The 17,698-nt window shown below is 40.7% G+C and overlaps 1 protein-coding gene across 8 annotated transcripts in view; it reads right to left on the bottom strand.

Annotated features, from left to right (window-relative positions):
* PCNX2 (pecanex 2) overlaps window positions 1-17,698 on the bottom strand; it is a 309,710-nt gene that overhangs the window by 233,369 nt on the left and 58,643 nt on the right. For all 8 annotated transcript variants that reach the window (XM_035280793.3, XM_035280794.3, XM_035280799.3 and 5 more), the window contains exons 10-12: window positions 15,315-15,460; window positions 5,948-6,101; window positions 5,816-5,848 (exon numbers count right to left, since the gene is read on the bottom strand). In XM_035280793.3, the coding sequence (XP_035136684.3) occupies window positions 5,816-5,848; window positions 5,948-6,101; window positions 15,315-15,460 (333 nt within the window). The remainder of the gene's footprint in view (window positions 1-5,815; window positions 5,849-5,947; window positions 6,102-15,314; window positions 15,461-17,698) is intronic.

Below are 17,698 nucleotides of genomic sequence, written 5' to 3'. Positions count from 1 at the left end.
TAGAAATATTAAGATGCAACTTCAAATTAAATATAGCAGAAATATGATAGGTTATTTTAAAAATTGAAAAGAAACAGACAAATAAGATTCTTTAACTAGTTTATCATTTAATTCTACAGAACAATTTATGTTAGGTCCAACCTCCTAACATTCAGATCGGTGAACCCTGACAAAAAAGGCAAATGCAACCGTCCAGGCAAAAGGGCAGTGAAATGGGCATCAAAGTGTTCACCAAGTGCTGTCCAGGGTGCTCCATTCCGCTACCTCCGAGTTCACATATTTTCTCACTGTCTCAGTACTGCCCTCAAAGGCAGTGAAAGAGAGCAGAAAGAGTGGTGACCTACATTCTGCTTTTAATCAATAGTAGAATGTATCATTTGAAATGATTTGTTTTAAATAGTACTATTTTGAGCAAAGACACAATTGAATATTATTTGACAACTTTTAATCAAGATCCACTAAAACTAAGTTGGCCGTCTTATTTCTTAGGATTGAGCATTGAGAAATTACTTCATGTCATTCAAAAATCATTCCTCTGATAAACACTACATTAGCCAGGTGATCAAGGTCAACATCAACAGGGATAAGTCATATTGATAATTCGTATCACTGATGTGATGTGATCCATATAATATGTTACCTCTGTGGTCTTCCTCCTAAAATCCATAACCCCTATATTTTCATGAGATAAACATCAAAAAATCCCAACTGAGAAACAGTCTACAAAATACCTGACCAGTCCTCCTCAAAACTGTCAAGGTCATGAAAAACTATTAATATATCGCCAATCTATGTTCCTTGGACTTCTTCCAGTATCCATCTCACCCTATATATATTTTTTAAGTTTCTCAGAACTGTTTCCTTTTAGAATCAGACTAGTTTTTTTCAGGGTTAAGGAAAATCTAAGAAATTTTCACAGCCAAAAGGAGCCTACATGATTGCTATTATAATGTTATTTGGTGCCCTGGATGGGAACCTTAAACAGAAAAAGACATCAGGTAAAAAACAAAGAAATCTGAATAAAGTGTGGACTTTAATAATAATGTTATCGGCCAGGCATGGTTGCTCAAGCCTGTAATCCCAGCACTTTGGGAGGCCGAGGAGGGTGGATCACGAGGTCAAGAGATCGAGACCATCCTGGTCAACATGGTGACACCCGTCTCTACTCAAAATACAAAAAATTAGCTGGGCATGGTGGCGCGTGCCTGTAATCCCAGCTACTCAGGAGGCTGAGGCAGGAGAATTGCCTGAACCTAGGAGGCGGAGGTTGTGGTGAGCGGAGATCGCACCATTGCACTCCAGCCTGGGTAACAAGAGCAAAACTCCGTCTCAAAAAAAAAAAAAAAAAAAAATAATAATAATAATAATGTTATCAACATTGGTCCATTAATTGCAACAAATGTATCACACTGTGACTAATGTACAAGGTTAATACAGGGAATCTGGAAATGGGGAATACAGGCACTCTCTGTACCACCTTCCCAAGTTTTCTGCAGATTTAAAGCTATTCTAAAATAAAAGGTTTACTTACAAAAAATGATCCCCAATTATTTCAATATAACTGAGGTAGATACCAAGTGTCTTCACTGAATAGTAGCAACAGTTAATCGAACAGACTGCATAACAAGCTGTAGCCCTTGCTCTCTGGAGTTTGTACTGTAAAGAATCCAGACAAATATGTAAAGAGGAAGGAAACATTCACAGAGGGCTCAGTTTACTCTAGTTTACTCTAGAGCCTGCACCAGTATATTGCATACATTGCCTAGCACCCTCTTTATTAAATCTGACTGACATTATTCTGATTATGCATATTTTGCACACACACAAAAATGCTGCTAACAATTGCTTAGTGCTTCAGGGCCAGATGCTGGGCTACCACTCATTGTTTCACTCTCTTGCAATCCTGTTTTGTTATTCCTCTTTTGCAGATGAAACACCTTTGACTGAGAGAAGAAGTTTCCTAAGATCTCACATCTTATACATGGTAAGGCTGGATTCAGATATGAACCCTATATGCTTTCGGTTACTCCAATATTTCCCAATGTGTGATCTGAGATTACCTCCACCATAATGACCTGGGAGTGTGTAAAAATGCAGATTACCTACCGAGTGCTGCCCCAGCCAGTGGAGGGGAGGGGGGAATTGAGCTCCCCCTCTGGTTTGCGCAGGTGATCCTGGACACAGCGCTTTAGTTTTTCACTGCCTCTTGGATATTCTACTGAATTCTGCTTTCTGGATTAGCATTAGTGGTTACTGTCAGTTAGACCCATATGGAAATCTGTGTAAACAAATTAATATCTTCATTCCCCATTAATATATCGCCATCTATGATCCTTAAATTACAAAGTTTCAGTTAGACAGTATCCAACCTCTAATCGTTCTAAGCTCTCCCAGGCCTGTTTTCTTTCAGAATCAGACTAATTTCTTTTGAGCCCAGGGGCTACTGCATCATACCTATTGCCATGCCATTATTATTAATTCTGCATTTAAAATTCAAATACACGGAGTGTTATGCAAAAATTGTATTTTCATTTCACTATCTTCTGATTTTAACAACTTGCTCAAAATGTGCCACCTGTGCTCTTAGAAGCAGGCAAAGAAAAGAGGTCTGTCAATCATTCTAAGAGCAAAAATTGGCTGAATTATTAATAGCTACCCTCCACAAATGTGCAAAGTAGTGAAGTCTGAAAAGCAGTTTTGGTTCCTTTCACAGCCCCTTATGAATAAAAATTAGCAGCAGGCTTAAGAACTCTCTCTGTGTCCCATACCTGGGTTCCAACTCCTGACCATCTCCTTTCTAAAGCTTTCTCATCTACAAATGGGTGACAATAACTCTGTCTCCTAAATAGCCACATGGTTCAGTCAGATTGCAACAGGAAATATTTTACAGCCACCGTATTTTGTTTCTTCATTAGAAGTACTGGAGAAATGCCAACTCAAATCAGAGACTAATCTACTTAGAAATCTGTGTAAGCAAATTAATTACTGCAATAAACATAGTTAAATGTCTGACTATGTCTTACAAAAGTGATTTCTTACTGTCTCACTATGACATGCTTGCTCAGATAAAGGAATAGCAGCTTGGCTAATTCCTCTAGGAACTAAATAATATAACTCCAACCAAGAACAGTGACATAGGGGCCATAGTAACAGACACTACAAATGCACAAGGATTACGCAGCTGTACTTCCCTTCCACCTTTACTGGCATGCTCTGTATTATTTCTGAAAGGACATGCGGGAAAGGAATGTTTAACAGCATAGAACACCCCTCCCCAGAGTCATGCAGAAAAACAATGACACTGAAGTGCAGTTAGGAGCAAGGAGAGTAGACTGAAGCAGGAGAATGGTGACACGGCATCTCGGGTGGGCTTGAACAAAAAAGCTGCAAAGCTGTTCATCTCTCTCACACCACCTAACCCAGATTTCTTATGATAATCACAACAATACATCTCAATACCCTAATTATGCTGCTTCTACTTATCTTGACATTCAGACACTAGGATAAAAGAAGATGCATTACATGTAAACCAATTATGGGGAACAGAGGAATTTAACAAGATAGCAATGTATGCCATGTGATCGTCCAATTATAAGCTTGTCTTAATTACTATGAGCTAAACAGGAGCTATCACAGATTGAAAAATGGGTCCTAAATCCTGGATATAAATTTTTGAAAGCACAATAGAGGGAAAATCAAGCTTTCTTTCATTGGGAGGGTTTTCCACAGGCCACAGGAGATTGCCACAACAAAAGAAAGACAGTTGCTTAGCACTGTGGGGAGTCTACCCGGCAGTGAACTCAGTACAGAGGCATGTGGCCCAGATGCCTGCAAGGGGCACTGCCTGTCCCATAGCACCCACCCTGCAGGCCACCATGAATGTGCGAAGGGGCAGCAGGCTCAGAGGAAAGCACATGTGTGTGCTTCAGAGCTCACAAAATAATGCCAGATCACCAACAGATCAGCATAGGTGAGCTCAGAGTCTTAGTTATGAATTAGCTCAAAGTTACAGAGACGAAAAGGAATAATATATGTGAAAATGTGGAATAAAGAGAATGGTTTCATATAAAAAGAATAACAATTCAGGGAAATGCAAGTTAAAACCACAATGAGCTATCACCTCATGCCTGTTGCAATGGCTTTAATCAAAAAGACAAAGGATAACAAGAGTTGTCAAGGATTTGGAGAAAAGGAAACCCTTCTGTACTGCTGGTGGGTATGGAAATTGGTACAGCCATTATGGAGAACAGCATAATTTCTCAAAGTAAATTAAAAATAGAAGTTTTAATTCTATTTGAATATGATTCAGCAACCCCACTTCTGAATATATATCCAGAGGAAATGAAATCAGTATGTCCAAGAGATATCTGCATCATCATGTTCACTGCAACATTCTTCACAATAGCGAAGACACGGTATCAGCCTAAATGTCCATCAACAGATGAATGGAGAAAGAAGATGTGGTATATATATAATAGGAATATCATTCAGCCTAAAGAGAACACCATCCTGTCATTTGCAACAACACTGATGAATCTAGAGGACATTTATTAGGTTAAGCGAATTAAGTCAGGCACAAAAAGAAAAATACTGTAGGATGTCACTTATATGTGGAATCCAAAAAAGTCGAACTCATAGAAGACAAGAATAGAATAGTGGTTACCAGGAGGCAGTGGGATGAGGAATGAGGAAAGATTGGCTACAGGGTACAAAGTTTCAGCTGGACAGAAGGAAGGAGTTCTGAAGATCTTCTGTATAGTATGGTGACCACAGTTAATAATAATACACTGTTATACTCAAAAATCACTAAGAGAGTAGATTTTATTTTATTTTATTTTTTTGAGACAGAGTCTTGCTCTGTCACCCAGGCTGGAGTGCAGTGTCGCAATTGCCGCTCACTGCAACCTCCGCCTCTTGGGTTCAAGCAATTCTCCTGCCTCAGCCTCCCAAGTAGCTGGGACTACAGGCGTGCGCCACCACACTCGGCTAATTTTTTGTATTTTCAGTAAAGATGAGGTTTTACTGTGTTAGCCAGGATGGTCCCAATCTCCTGACCCTGTGATCCGCCTGCCTCAGCCTCCCAAAGTGCTGAGATTATAGGCGTGAGCCACCGCACCTGGCTGAGAGTAGATTTTAAATGTTCTCATCAGAAAAAAAAAAATAATATGTATATGTAGTTATAGATTTGTCAAACAGCTTGATTTAATAATTCTACACTATGTGCATATATCAAAACACCACCTGTATCCCATAAGTATATACAACAAATTTTAAAAATAAGAATAATGATTCATGCCCATATAATTATATCACTAATCATAAGAGCTAACATTTATGGAGCAGTCTCTGTCAGGCATTGTTATAGCACATTACATGGATTGTTTAATCCATGTAGGCATTTCCATTAGACTTTTTTAGACATAGGGAAACTTAGGCATGAAGATGCCCAGTATCTTGCTCATTGTCAAACATTCAAGTGGAGGAATCAGGACACAAAGACAGGCAGCCTGATGGCAATATATGCAGTCTTTCCGCCAGGCTGCTCAGTCTTTGCTGACTTGGATCCAGGAGGATAGGAAAGACTGCACACAGTCTCCACCCACTGCCCACACTTTCCCCCATACCACCCACACCATGCTCTCAGATCTAGCTGAAAGCTGTCTACCATGCACTTATAGATATATTTGATATTTCTATTTTATATTCAATATATAGAGCTAGGTACAGACTTCACCCTTTGACTAAATTTTGGCTTTTTCCCTGTCTTCAACACAGACAGACAAGAAAAACTACTTGCCCGTATTTGGAAACTTACGTGTATTGGTGAGGCAGGGTCAGGCTGAACACTCTAAAACACAAATCAGAAGTGTCTGTGTCATCATTTCATGATTTCAAGGCTACATTAGTGACAGCACACACTACTTGTAAGAATTAGATGTGGTCTTGCCTTTAGCAGAGAGTACTGGCAGCTGGCCATGACAAGGCAGAAGAGGAGCACCCACATATCTTTGCAAAAGCCTTGGCTCAAGGTCAGAAATCCAAGGAGGGAAACCAGGACAATGAGTAAAATTGCCAGCACATTCTCCTTGACATCTTCAGTTCTGTGCAAAATACACACATAAAAACAAACAAAAAAGTTAAGTTTTGCCATTTTTAAACAGAATGCCTTCATGTTTCCAAAAAAAAAAAAAAAAAAACCATGACAACACAGTAGTTACCATAAGCAAGACTTTGTACATAGCCATGAGATTTTAAGGTTTCTCTCTCTCCTTATTCCTCATGCTACATAAAGAAAATCCAACTTAACACCAGATTTTTGTTATTGAAGCAAATAAAATCTCATCCCATTGGATCTCCTTGGGCACTAAACTGGGTTTACTTGCAAAACGTAATGACTCCATCCACAACCATGAAATGTGTTTCAGATAAACAGCTTCACTGGTTCCTTTCAATGCAAGGGGGTGTCGTAAGGGGATACATTCACACCTGGCCTAAGCAGAAAATTATTTCCAGATAAAACTTTTGGTGTCAGAGTTTACTGTCAAATTTCAGGAGCCAGGAGAGCTCCAGCAGGAGAGTTAAGGGTGAGTTGCAACTTCCTGACAGTGCAGAGGGCTGCCCTGGAGCGTGTTGGGTCCACACTGTCTCACTGGGTGACTCTCTTATGGACTCCCCATACAAGGTGTAGGGTAGAGACGGGGGTCATCCAGAGATGAAGTGTTATTAAGTGGGTATGCAAAGGACAACGTAAGGCGGTTTTAGGATATAGATAGGAAGGGGCTACAGGTCTGGATCATGTAACCCAGGTAGAATAGGGAGGAAACTGAAGATGGCAAGGGCTGCAAGATAAGAGAAATTCAGTGGGGCAAACTGCTGGAGAGGACTGGCAAACACTTGAGGGATTTAGAGAGACAGGGGAAGGATGAGCAGAAACAGGATTATAATGTCAGAGGTGAAAGACTTCTGTGAGAGGATAAGATGCACGGTGGGGCAGTGGAAAGCAGTGGCAGAAATAGAGTCACGGGGGATGGCAAAGACCACAAGGTCAGGGAACAAGGGGCCTGGGTGTTTAGATGGGTCATTCGCAAGGATTCTAAGTATACTTCTCACCTTACCAGTTTTTGCTCGTGTACCTGTTTTTCCACCCCACTAAGCTGATAAGTTTTTTAGACAGGAATAATTGGCTACTTTGTGCCTAGCAGGCAGGCAATTGTAAACATTTTTTTTAATTAATAGGCAATATTTTTGAGAGACATTTGTGATTCACAGCAAAATTGAGGAGAAAGTATAGAGTTCCCACATAGCGCCTTCCCACAGACACATGCACATAGCTTCCCCCACCATCAACATCCACTGATGAACCAAGAGTAACACCTCATTATCGATCAGTATCATCCAAGTCCATAGTTCACATTCGAGTTCACTCTTGGTGTTGTACATTGGGTTTTGCCAAATGTATAATGACATGTATCCACAAAATGGGAACTCTAGCGCAAGTTCCACTGCCCTAAAAATCTTCTGTCCCCCACCTATTCATTGCTCCCCCACCCTAACCCCTGCAACAACTGATCTTTTTATCGCCTCCTAGTTCTGCTTTTTCCAGAGGGCCATATAGTTGGAACCATACAGTATACAGCCTTTGCATATCGGCTTCTTTCTTTAAGTACTATGCATATAAGGTTCCTCCATGTCTTTATGGCTTGGTGCCTCACTTCTTTTTATTTCTTATAGCATCTCATTGCATGAAGATACCAGTTTGTTTATCCATTTGCCTTTTGAAGGATATCTTGATTGCTTCTGAGTTTTGGCAATTATAAATAAAGCTGTTGTAAACATTCATGTGGAGTGTTTTGCATGGATGTAAGTTTTCAAATCATTTGAGTAAACACCAAGGAGCACGATTGTTAGATCGTGTGGTAACAATATGTTTAGTTTTATAAGAAATTGCAGAATTGTCTTCTAAAGTAGCTGTACCATTTTGCATTCCCATCAGTAATGAATGAGAGTACTTACTCTACATCTTCCCCAGCATTTGGTGTTGTCGGTGGTTTGGATTTTGGCCATTCTAATTGGTTGTACTGGTATCTCATTATTGCTTTAATTTGCGATTGCCTAAGGACTATTACGTTGAGTGTCTTTCATCTGCTTATTTGTGATCTGTGTATCTTCTTTGGTGGGTGTTTAGGCCTTAAGCCCATTTTCAGGTTGTTCCTTTTTCTTACTGTTGAGTTTTAAGTGTTCTTTGTATACTGGATAACAATCCGTTAATTTATAAAATATTTTCTTCCATTCTGTGGAACATTTTTCAGTGAATAAAATAATGAGTGAAAAAGAACCCAAATCTAATGCTGACTCTTGATGCTTCAATAGCTAATGAAAATGAGAGAAATAGTAAAGAGAAAAATTTTGAAGAAATGCACAAATGCATGAATCATCTGATAGGTACATTTTACATGTAATTTCAGACAGATAATTATAGAGATGATTGATAGATATGCATATAGATTTCACATATTCAAAGAAATACAAAAATAAATGACTCTATTAAAATAAATCTGGAGCTGGGGCTGTCAAGAGGCATAGCCTTGGGCCTCTTACGCAGGAGGGACAGGAAACTCTGGAGACAACAGCCAGGAGAAGAAAAACAATGGGTGATTTGGTTGACTGAACTGCAGCTGACATATTACAGAATAATAAAAGTAGGGTATAAAGATGGCATCGAAATATATAGAAAAGCTAAGTTAACATTCAGATGGCATGAGGCTCAAGTTGAAAATTTTTTAAAAATCTGGAGGAACCAAAATACATTTGGCAAAAAGGAAATTGTGTGTGTCTTTTATTTTTCTACTGTGCACTTTTAATAGTGCTCAATATATTTGGTTTGTTCAAGTCTTTAAAATTCATGATGTGTTCTACAGTGTGCTCATAGCAATTTGATGTATACTTAAAAATATCTGAAGGCCTTGGAAATAAAATTTCACAGGAAAAAAAAATGTTTTTCACTTTGGGGAGGGAAAAAAATAAGGTTCCTAAAAAGTATTTTTCCTCCAAATTCTCCTCTGCGGAATTCCATTCCTTGCCCCCAGGCTCCCCTCTCGCCCACTCAGTTTCTTGTTTATCTATCATTAAACATTGGGTTAAAAAGTGTACTCACCAGGCCAAGAGTGACATGACTAAGGCTGTACTTTTGAAAGGTTTATCATGCAGAGGTTTACAATGTGTACTGGAGGAGAAAAAGACAAGAGCAAGGATAAATAGCACTTCCAGGAGAGGTAATGAGGGCCTGGGAAGCTCACATGGCAGGGGAATAGAAAGGGACCCCTAACTCGAGGACACAATTCAGAGTGAGGCTGAAAGAACTCCAGATGAATTATAAACAATGAAGCACTGATGGAAAGAATAAAGATTACTCCAAGACTTCAATCTGAGAAGAAAAGGATTATGGCAGAATCCATGGCAGAAATTAGGAAGGGGAGGCGATTTGCAAAGGAAAATTGATTTCTTCCTTCATGCAGCAAAAGCGCTCAGCACTGCCCTAGCTGCTTTGACTTCAGTGAGCAAAAGGGACGGGAGCTTCCTTTCTCGTGAGTGGTGCCAAAAGTAAGCATGCACAAAAAAAGTTCCGTAAATATACAATATGTAAATATAAATGCAACAGACAAAAAGAATAGAGGCTGGGCACGGTAGCTCATGCCTGTAATCCCAGCACTTTGGGAGGCCGAGGCGGGTAGATCGCCTGAGGTCAGGAGTTTGAGACAAGCCTGGCCAATCTGGTGAAACCCCGTCTTTACCAAAAATGCAAAAATTTGCTGGGCATTGTAGCAGGCACCTGTAATCCCAGCTACTCGGGAGGCTGAGGTAGGAGAATTGCTTGAACCTGGGAGGCAGAGGTTGCAGTGAGCCAAGACCACACCACTGCTCTCCAGTGTAAGTGAGTTGCCACTGCAAATGTCTGGGAGGCAAATGTTCCATGCTGCAGGAACTGCCAGTGCAAAGGTCTTAAGCTGGAGGCCTGCCTGGCATGGTTGAGAGACAAAAGGAAGGCCAGTGTGGATGAAGAAAAGTCCACAGGGATAGTGGGTGATGAGGCCAGAAAGCAAATTAGTGGCTACAGCATGGGGGACATGTGGGCACTGTGAGGACTTTGATTTTCATTCTGAGTGAAATGGGGAGCCATTGCTGGCCAGTCAGCAAAGCAGTGACGTTGAAAAGCCTTATTGTGTTGTGTTAAGAATAGTGTACAGAGGCTGAGCATAGTGAGTACCTGTGATCCCAGCTACTTGTGAGGCTGAGGTAGGAGGATTGCTTGAGCCCAGGAGTTTGTGACCAGCCTAGACAACATAGCAAGAAACCATCTAAAAAAAAAAAAAAGAAAAGAAGAAAAAAGAATACTATACAGATGGATAGAAGCAGGGAAGATGCTACTGCAGTAACCTGATGAGAGATGAAATGGCTCAGACCACATGGTCACATTAACACTGAAAAGATGCAATAGGTACATTTGGAAGGAACAGTGAAAGCAGCTTCCTAGAAGAGACTGAATGCAGATGTGAAAGGAAAGAAGACTCAAGGATGACTTCAAGATATTTAACCAGAGAAACTGGACAGATGGAGTTGTCATCACCTGAGATGGGGAAGACCATAAGTGAAGCATGCTGGGTGAGGCTGAGATGAAGAGTTCAGTCTCGGATATGAGACGTCATCCTGACACCATGAGATGTCAATCTGGTAGTTAGATATACAAGTCTGGAATTCAGGAGATGGGTCCAAGTTAGTGATATAAATCTGAGAGTCACTGGCATATTAAAAGCCATGAGACTGAATACCATCACCAAAGAAAATAGGGCAGAGAGAGAAAGAATGAAGATCAAGAGCTGTGTATCTACTGGAGACTTCAACCTTAAAGGGTCGGGAGGCAGAAAAACCTGTAAATCTTCCCTTCCTATGTAGGAGTGACTAGCAAAGCAGAAGGAAAACCAAGAGAACACTGAGTCCTGGAAACCAAGAGAACGTCTACCAAGAAATGAACTCTGCCAGATACTGTAAATGAGTCTACTATGTGAGAAGTAAAAGATGGAGTCAATAGTGACCCTGACAAGGGCAGGTTCAATGGAGTTTTGGGGTTAGGGGAGCCTGAATGGAACAGGATTATCAGAGCATAAGCGAAGAGCAAGTGGAATCAAGCACAGGCAACCCTTCAAGGAGTCTTGCTGCAAAGAGGAGCGGAGAAACAGGACAGTGGCTGGTAAGAAAGTGGGGTAAGACAGGATTTTTTTTTTAATACTTTAAAGTTCCGGGATACATGTGCAGAACGTGAAGGTTTGTTACATAGGTATACATGTCCATGGTGTTTTGCTGCACCTATCAACCCGTCATCGAGATTTTCAGCCCTGCATGTATTAGGTGTTTGTCCTAATGCTCTCTCTTCCCTTTCCCCCCTCCTCCAACAGGCCCTGGTGTGTGATGTTCCTCTCCCTGTGTTCATGTGTTCTCCTTGTTCAGCTCCCACTTAGGAGTGAGAACATGCGGTGTTCAATTTTCTGTTCGTGTGTTAGTTTGCTGAGAATTATGGTTTTTAGACAGGATTTTTTTTTTTTTTTGAGATGGAGTTTTCACTCTTGTTACCCAGGCTAGAGTGCAATGGCGCGATCTCGGCTCACTGCAACCTCCGCCTCCTGGGTTCAGGCAATTCTCCTGCCTCAGCCTCCCAAGCAGAGGGGATCACAGGCACGCGCCACCATGCCCAGCTAATTTTTTGCACTTTTAGTAGAGATGGGGTTTCACCATGTTGGCCAGGATGGTCTCGATCTCTTGACCTCGTGATCCACCCGCCTCAGCCTCCCAAAGTGCTGGGATTACAGGCGTGAGCGACCGTGCCCAGCCCTAAGACGGGATTTTTAAGGATGAGAGCTATAAGTGTGTGTACTTATGATAACAATGATGACAGTTAGTTTTGTTTGAGAAGCATGAATGATTTCCTCTTTGTCACATAGCTAGCTACCTCTCATATTTTATCTCTCAGTTTGATTGTTTCCTCCTCAGAAAAGCCTTTGCCAACCACCAGTTCTAACATCAGTGCCCTTGCTTCCCCGGTCTCTCTATTTCAGGCCGTTATGTGTTTCTTTCATGGCACCTATTACACTTTTCTCTCCTCTCCCAGTAGAAAGTAAGTCCATGACAACAGAGACAATGGCTGTTTTATGCATTACTCTATATCCAATGCCCAGTACAGGTCCTAGCATGGAGTAGGTGATTTAATATTTGCTAAATGAATGAAATGTTGAAATGATGCAAGAAGGGCAACTTCTTATTTCAAATGCTGACCTGATCAACTAGATAACTGAATATAAACCCTCAGTGTTTTATAGGAAAGGGCAACGGCAAGATATGAAATAAGGGAAAATAAGTAAGGAGAATAGGAAAAGTCCAGAAACATCAGAGTAGATGGAGAACTGCAGGCAAATAGCAGGGACTGCAATGACAGGAACCATGAACCTGCTGCCCGAAGACTAAGAAAACATTTTCAAGGAAGAACAGCCTGACTCTAAGATTTAAGTTGAAGAATGTCAGGCAGAACGCCTTAATCTATGGGAGTTTACGGCAATGATTAGTGCATTTTCAGTGCTTGTTACCCACTGATTTCTTCTGCTTCCCTCCTAGCCCTTACATTTTGTTTTTATTGCACATATTCTGCATTTTTACCCAGCTTCCCAGATGATTCTGACTCACACTCCTGTTTGGGGATTATGCTCTCCTTGCAAAGGTCCCAAACAGCTCAGTTATTCCAGGTCAGTATTTTGAGTTTCTTTCTTCTTCCTTGCTGTGAGCTGTGAGTTCATGCAGTCCTTTTCCTTATTTTAATTGACTCTGAACTGTAAAACCAGATCACCAGTCCTGCTAACAGATGACTTTAGGTAGGTTTATATGGCTCTGAATAAGAAGTGATGTTGCCTCATTCTCAGCAAACCAACGCAGGAACAGAAACCCAAACGCTGAATGTTCTTACTCATAAGTGAGAGTTGAACAATGAGAACATATGGACACAGGGAGGGGAACATCACACACCAGGGCCTGCTGGGGGATGGGGGCGAGGGGAGGGAGAGCATTAGGGCAAACACCTAATACACGCGGGGCTTAAAACCCAGATGACAAGTTGATAGGTGCAGCAAACCACCATAGCACATGTATACCTACGTAACAAACCTGCACGCTCTGCACATGTAGAGCTTAAAACAAAATGTTTTAAAGTGATGTTGCCTATGAACCAATGGTCTAAATTTTAGTTTCTGAATTTGACAATATCTACTTTCACTGTCCCAATTTTATTTATTTATTTATTTTTCTTCTTTCTGGGATCTGGGCCACATTTCAAATAATAATAATAATAGCAACTAATATTTTAAGAACTCTTTCGATGACTAAATTGATTTAATCCTTACAACCTTTGTGTGGTATAGATGACATCCATTTAACAGATAGGAAACTGAGGCACTGAAAGATTTCTTAGCCATCCTAAGATCACAGCACTAATAAGTAGTGGGTACCGGGTTTAACTCCCAAGGTTGACTCCAGAGTCCAGGGATTCCCCACACCAGCTGAAGGATCTATGGATAAGGGAATGGTGCTATTTCTAGGTCATCCCTAAGCACAACATTTAAAAACTCACTGTGACTTGCCAGAAAGGTGATTGAAATAATAAAAACATAAGCTTTTAAAAGCAGCAGTCATCCTCATCATCCTTTTTAGACCGCCAATAAATTTCCATTTAATGTTCTATCACCAAGTAGATTTTAAAATACAAATCTATAGACATATTTGTTTTTGTTTTTGATATGAAGGGTTAATGCAAGCTAGACCAACTTTCAATAATTTATTTTTAGCAGAAAATAATTAATATTTTTAAATGCCTCATTTACCAGAATATACCATCTTGGATTATGAGTTAAGTATTAATCATTCCTCCTCATTGTGTGCCCCTTGGGTAACACAGTGTTGTTAGGAAAACCATTATAACTCCATTCCCTGACTTGTGGGTCCTGAAATTTACCGTTGTAGTTCTGCATGACGATAGTTTTTTTCATATGGGATCACACTATTTAAGACACTACTATAACAAGCAGTACTGAGGGACCAATAACAATAAGACAGGCAACCAGGTTTTCCACAGTCCCCAAGGGTTGGCATTAAACTGTGAAACTCAGCAATTGCTTACGCAAGCATGAGTAAATAGTATCTGAAATTTTCAAACCAACCTTCTAGTCCATGCTACTCAGCCCTTGAAAATCATAATACTGTTATGTGCACATTTTGAGGTAGGCAAAGATACAGATGACAAGCCCCTCTCCTTAAGCCCATTTCCATCATGGTTGGTTTTTGTTTTCGTTTTTTTAGATGAATTTTTGCTCTTGTTGCTCAGGCTGGAGTGCAGTGACACAATCTCGGCTCACTGCAGCCTCTACCTCCTGAATTCAAGTGATTCTCCAGCCTGAGCCTCTTGCGTAGCTGGGAATACAGGCATGAACCACCACACCCAGCTAATTTTTGTATTTTTAGTAGAGATGGGGATTCACCATGTTGGTCAGGCTGGTCTTGGACTCCTGACCTCAGGTGATCCACACACCTCAGCTTCCCCAACTGCTGGGATTACAGGTGTGAGCCACCATGCCCAGCCTCAATCATGTTTTAAGCAACCTTAACTTCTCCTCTTTCTCCCTACCCAGTAACCACAGCTCCTACCCCAAAACATTTTGCTATATGGGACAGTGGTTAAGAGAAAGTGAGAAAGAGGAAAGGAGTTTAAAAAAAAAATTAACATTCAAGTGAGAGTACATCAGACACAAGTGAACAATGAGGATCCAAGGTGTCCAGGGAAGAGGCAGAAATCACCCCACTTCATCTTCCCTCCTCTCCCCACGCCCACACCCAGTCAAGCCAGGCCCTCTGCTACAGATGGGGCCTCAAGCTTTCCTACAAAAATGGGGTAAGACATGAGTACACCAAAGTATGCTACTGTGCCCAAACGAACCTTAAATAGAAACCATTTCTTATTTCTTATTGTAACATATTATTTCTCATGATTTCTTATTAAATTTATTATTAATAAGAGTTACTTATTGTAACTCTCTTATTTCTCATTGTAACTGCTAAAGTACGATTTGTTGTCAGGATCTTATTTCTTTGACTTGGGTTCACGGCAAAGGAAGTGTACAACTTGAAAATGTGCAAGTGAAAATTTTGTCTTCGAAAGCACGCAGCGGGCACTGTCACGTCCCTGCTGTGCCTCCGACGGCGGATGCGCACACTCAGTGACTTACCGATCAAGTAACGCCAGCAAGGTCAGTCGATCGTACCAGACTTTAACCCACTTCCCAGGGAAGATGATAAATTTGTAAAACTGCTCTCGGTTAAATTTTCCTCGTGTTGAAGAACCTGACGAGTCTTCCAGATCCTGACTCACATGCTTTTAGATACCAAAAGAAACAACAGAAAAAAAGAGTTTCACGTTATCATGCCATGGCCACAAATATCCATACACCATAATTTAAAAATACAGAAAGCAGATGTTCAAATTCTGAAATGTAGACCAACATATTTCATTTAAAGTAAGTACTGTAAGAAGAGGATAATGATCAACAAAAAAGATTTTTCTTACCAACGTACTTCAATTCCTTTACAATGTACCATGAAAATCATGCTACTCACCACATCAAAACACTGCTACTCATTAAGGCCAAGAAACTGCTCTAAAAATAGTTCTTATGAAAGGTAAGAATTCAATAAAGATCTTAAATGACTTCACTTCTGAAAAGTGTGTTATTTAATGTTGAAATACATATTCAAATTTTACTAAGAGTAAAAATATTTTCACTGGAGAGATCTAGGTCATTGGAGAAGCCTACTATAAGAAAAACTGAAATATTTATTGAAAAAAAAAATCTAAATCATTAAACCTGAAATGTGGGAAAATTTAGGCCCAGATAGTAAAAGTTTTAATTCCTGATTCATCTGTGATTAGCTCTAATTCAGTAGAAAAAAAATTCAATTTTGAAAAAAAAACAATTGGCCTTCATTGATTTGTCTGTCAAATACTTAATGAGGGACTCTTTGGAGCCTGGCACAGGCTGGGAACAGGCAGTTTTCCATGCAGTCCCCTTAGTGAAGGTGCTGGTAATAGAATGTGTTTAGTTACACCACGCGCAATGGCTCATGCCTGTAATCCCAACACTTTGGGAGGCTGAGATGGGCGGATCACGAAGTCGGGAGTTCGAGACCAGCCTGGCTAACATGGTGAAACCCCGTCTGTACTAAAAATACAAAAATTGGCCAGGCATGGTGACACACACCTGTAAACCCAGCTACTCAGGAGACTGAGGCAGGAGAATGGCTTGAACCCAGGAGGTGGAGGATGTAGTGAGCTGAGATCGCACCACTGGGCAACAGAGCAAGACTCCCATTTCAAAAAAGAAAAAAAAAGGAATGTGGTTAGTTAATCCTAACAGTGAGGTCCCGGATGACCAAAAGAAAGAACAGAAATGATGACCTCACTGTTAGTATTAAGTAACAGTTGATCCTGTTAGGGGAGCCTCCTATTGGACATCCATCCCCCCTGTGTTTTGTCTCCAGTTCGCCACATACAGAGGCTGTTAGAACCGAAGCCCCCATACAGCTCCTCCTTCACTCTGTCTGACCACTTGGCTACTATCCTTAAGCCTTCTCTAGATGCCCTGGCCCCCTGCAGAGCTTCTGTTTCTAACCTCTATATAATTTTAATTGTGGTTAAAAAACAAATACTGGCCAGGTATGGTGGCTCATGCCTGTAATCCCAGCACTTAGGGCGGCCAAGGCAGGCAGATCACGAGGTTGGGAGTTCGGGACCAGCCTGACCAACATGGTGAAGTCCCATCTCTACTAAAAATACAAAAAAAAAATTTAGCTGGGCACGGTGGTGGGTGCCTGTAATTCCAGCTACTTAGGAGGCTGAAGCAGGAGAATTGATTGAACCCGGGAGGTGAAGGTTGCAGTGAGCAGAGATTGTGCCATTGCATTTCAGCCTGGGCAACAGAGTGCAGCTGCATCTCAGAAAAAAAAAACACACACACACACAAATACCAAAAAATTTACCATCATAACCATTTTAAGTGTAAAGTTCAATAGTATTAATGATACTCACATGTTGTGCAACGGATGTCTGGAACCTTTTTATCCTGCAAAATGAAACCCTGTGCCTGTTAAGCAACTCCCGCATTTACCCTCCCCCGGCCTCTGGTAGTCCTGATGAATGTGACTACTTTAGGCACCTCATGTAAGTGAGATTATATAGGTTCAATTATATAGATTATAAAGGTTCAAACCTTTTTGTGACTAGCTAATTTTGCTTGGGATAGTGTCCTCAAGCTTTATCCATGTTGTAGCATGTGTCAGAATTTTCTTTCTTTTTAAGGCAGGATAATACTCCTTGCATGTATGTATCACCTTTTGTTTAACCACTAATCTGTCAAGGGATATTTAAGTTGCTTCCACTCTTTGGCTATTGTGAATAGTGCGGCTATGAACACAGGTGTGCAAGTATCTCTTCGACCTCCTGCTTTCAATTCCTTTGGATATACCCTCAGAAATGGAATTGCTGGATTATTCTCATCTGCATTTTTGTTTGATTTTGCCCTGCATTTTTTCAACTTCAATTTAAGGTTCTGATTTC

The sequence above is a fragment of the Callithrix jacchus genome, chromosome 19 (genome assembly GCF_049354715.1).
Source record: "Callithrix jacchus isolate 240 chromosome 19, calJac240_pri, whole genome shotgun sequence".
NCBI classification, from domain to species: Eukaryota; Metazoa; Chordata; class Mammalia; order Primates; family Cebidae; genus Callithrix; species Callithrix jacchus.
This window is presented reverse-complemented; position numbering and strand designations above follow the sequence as displayed.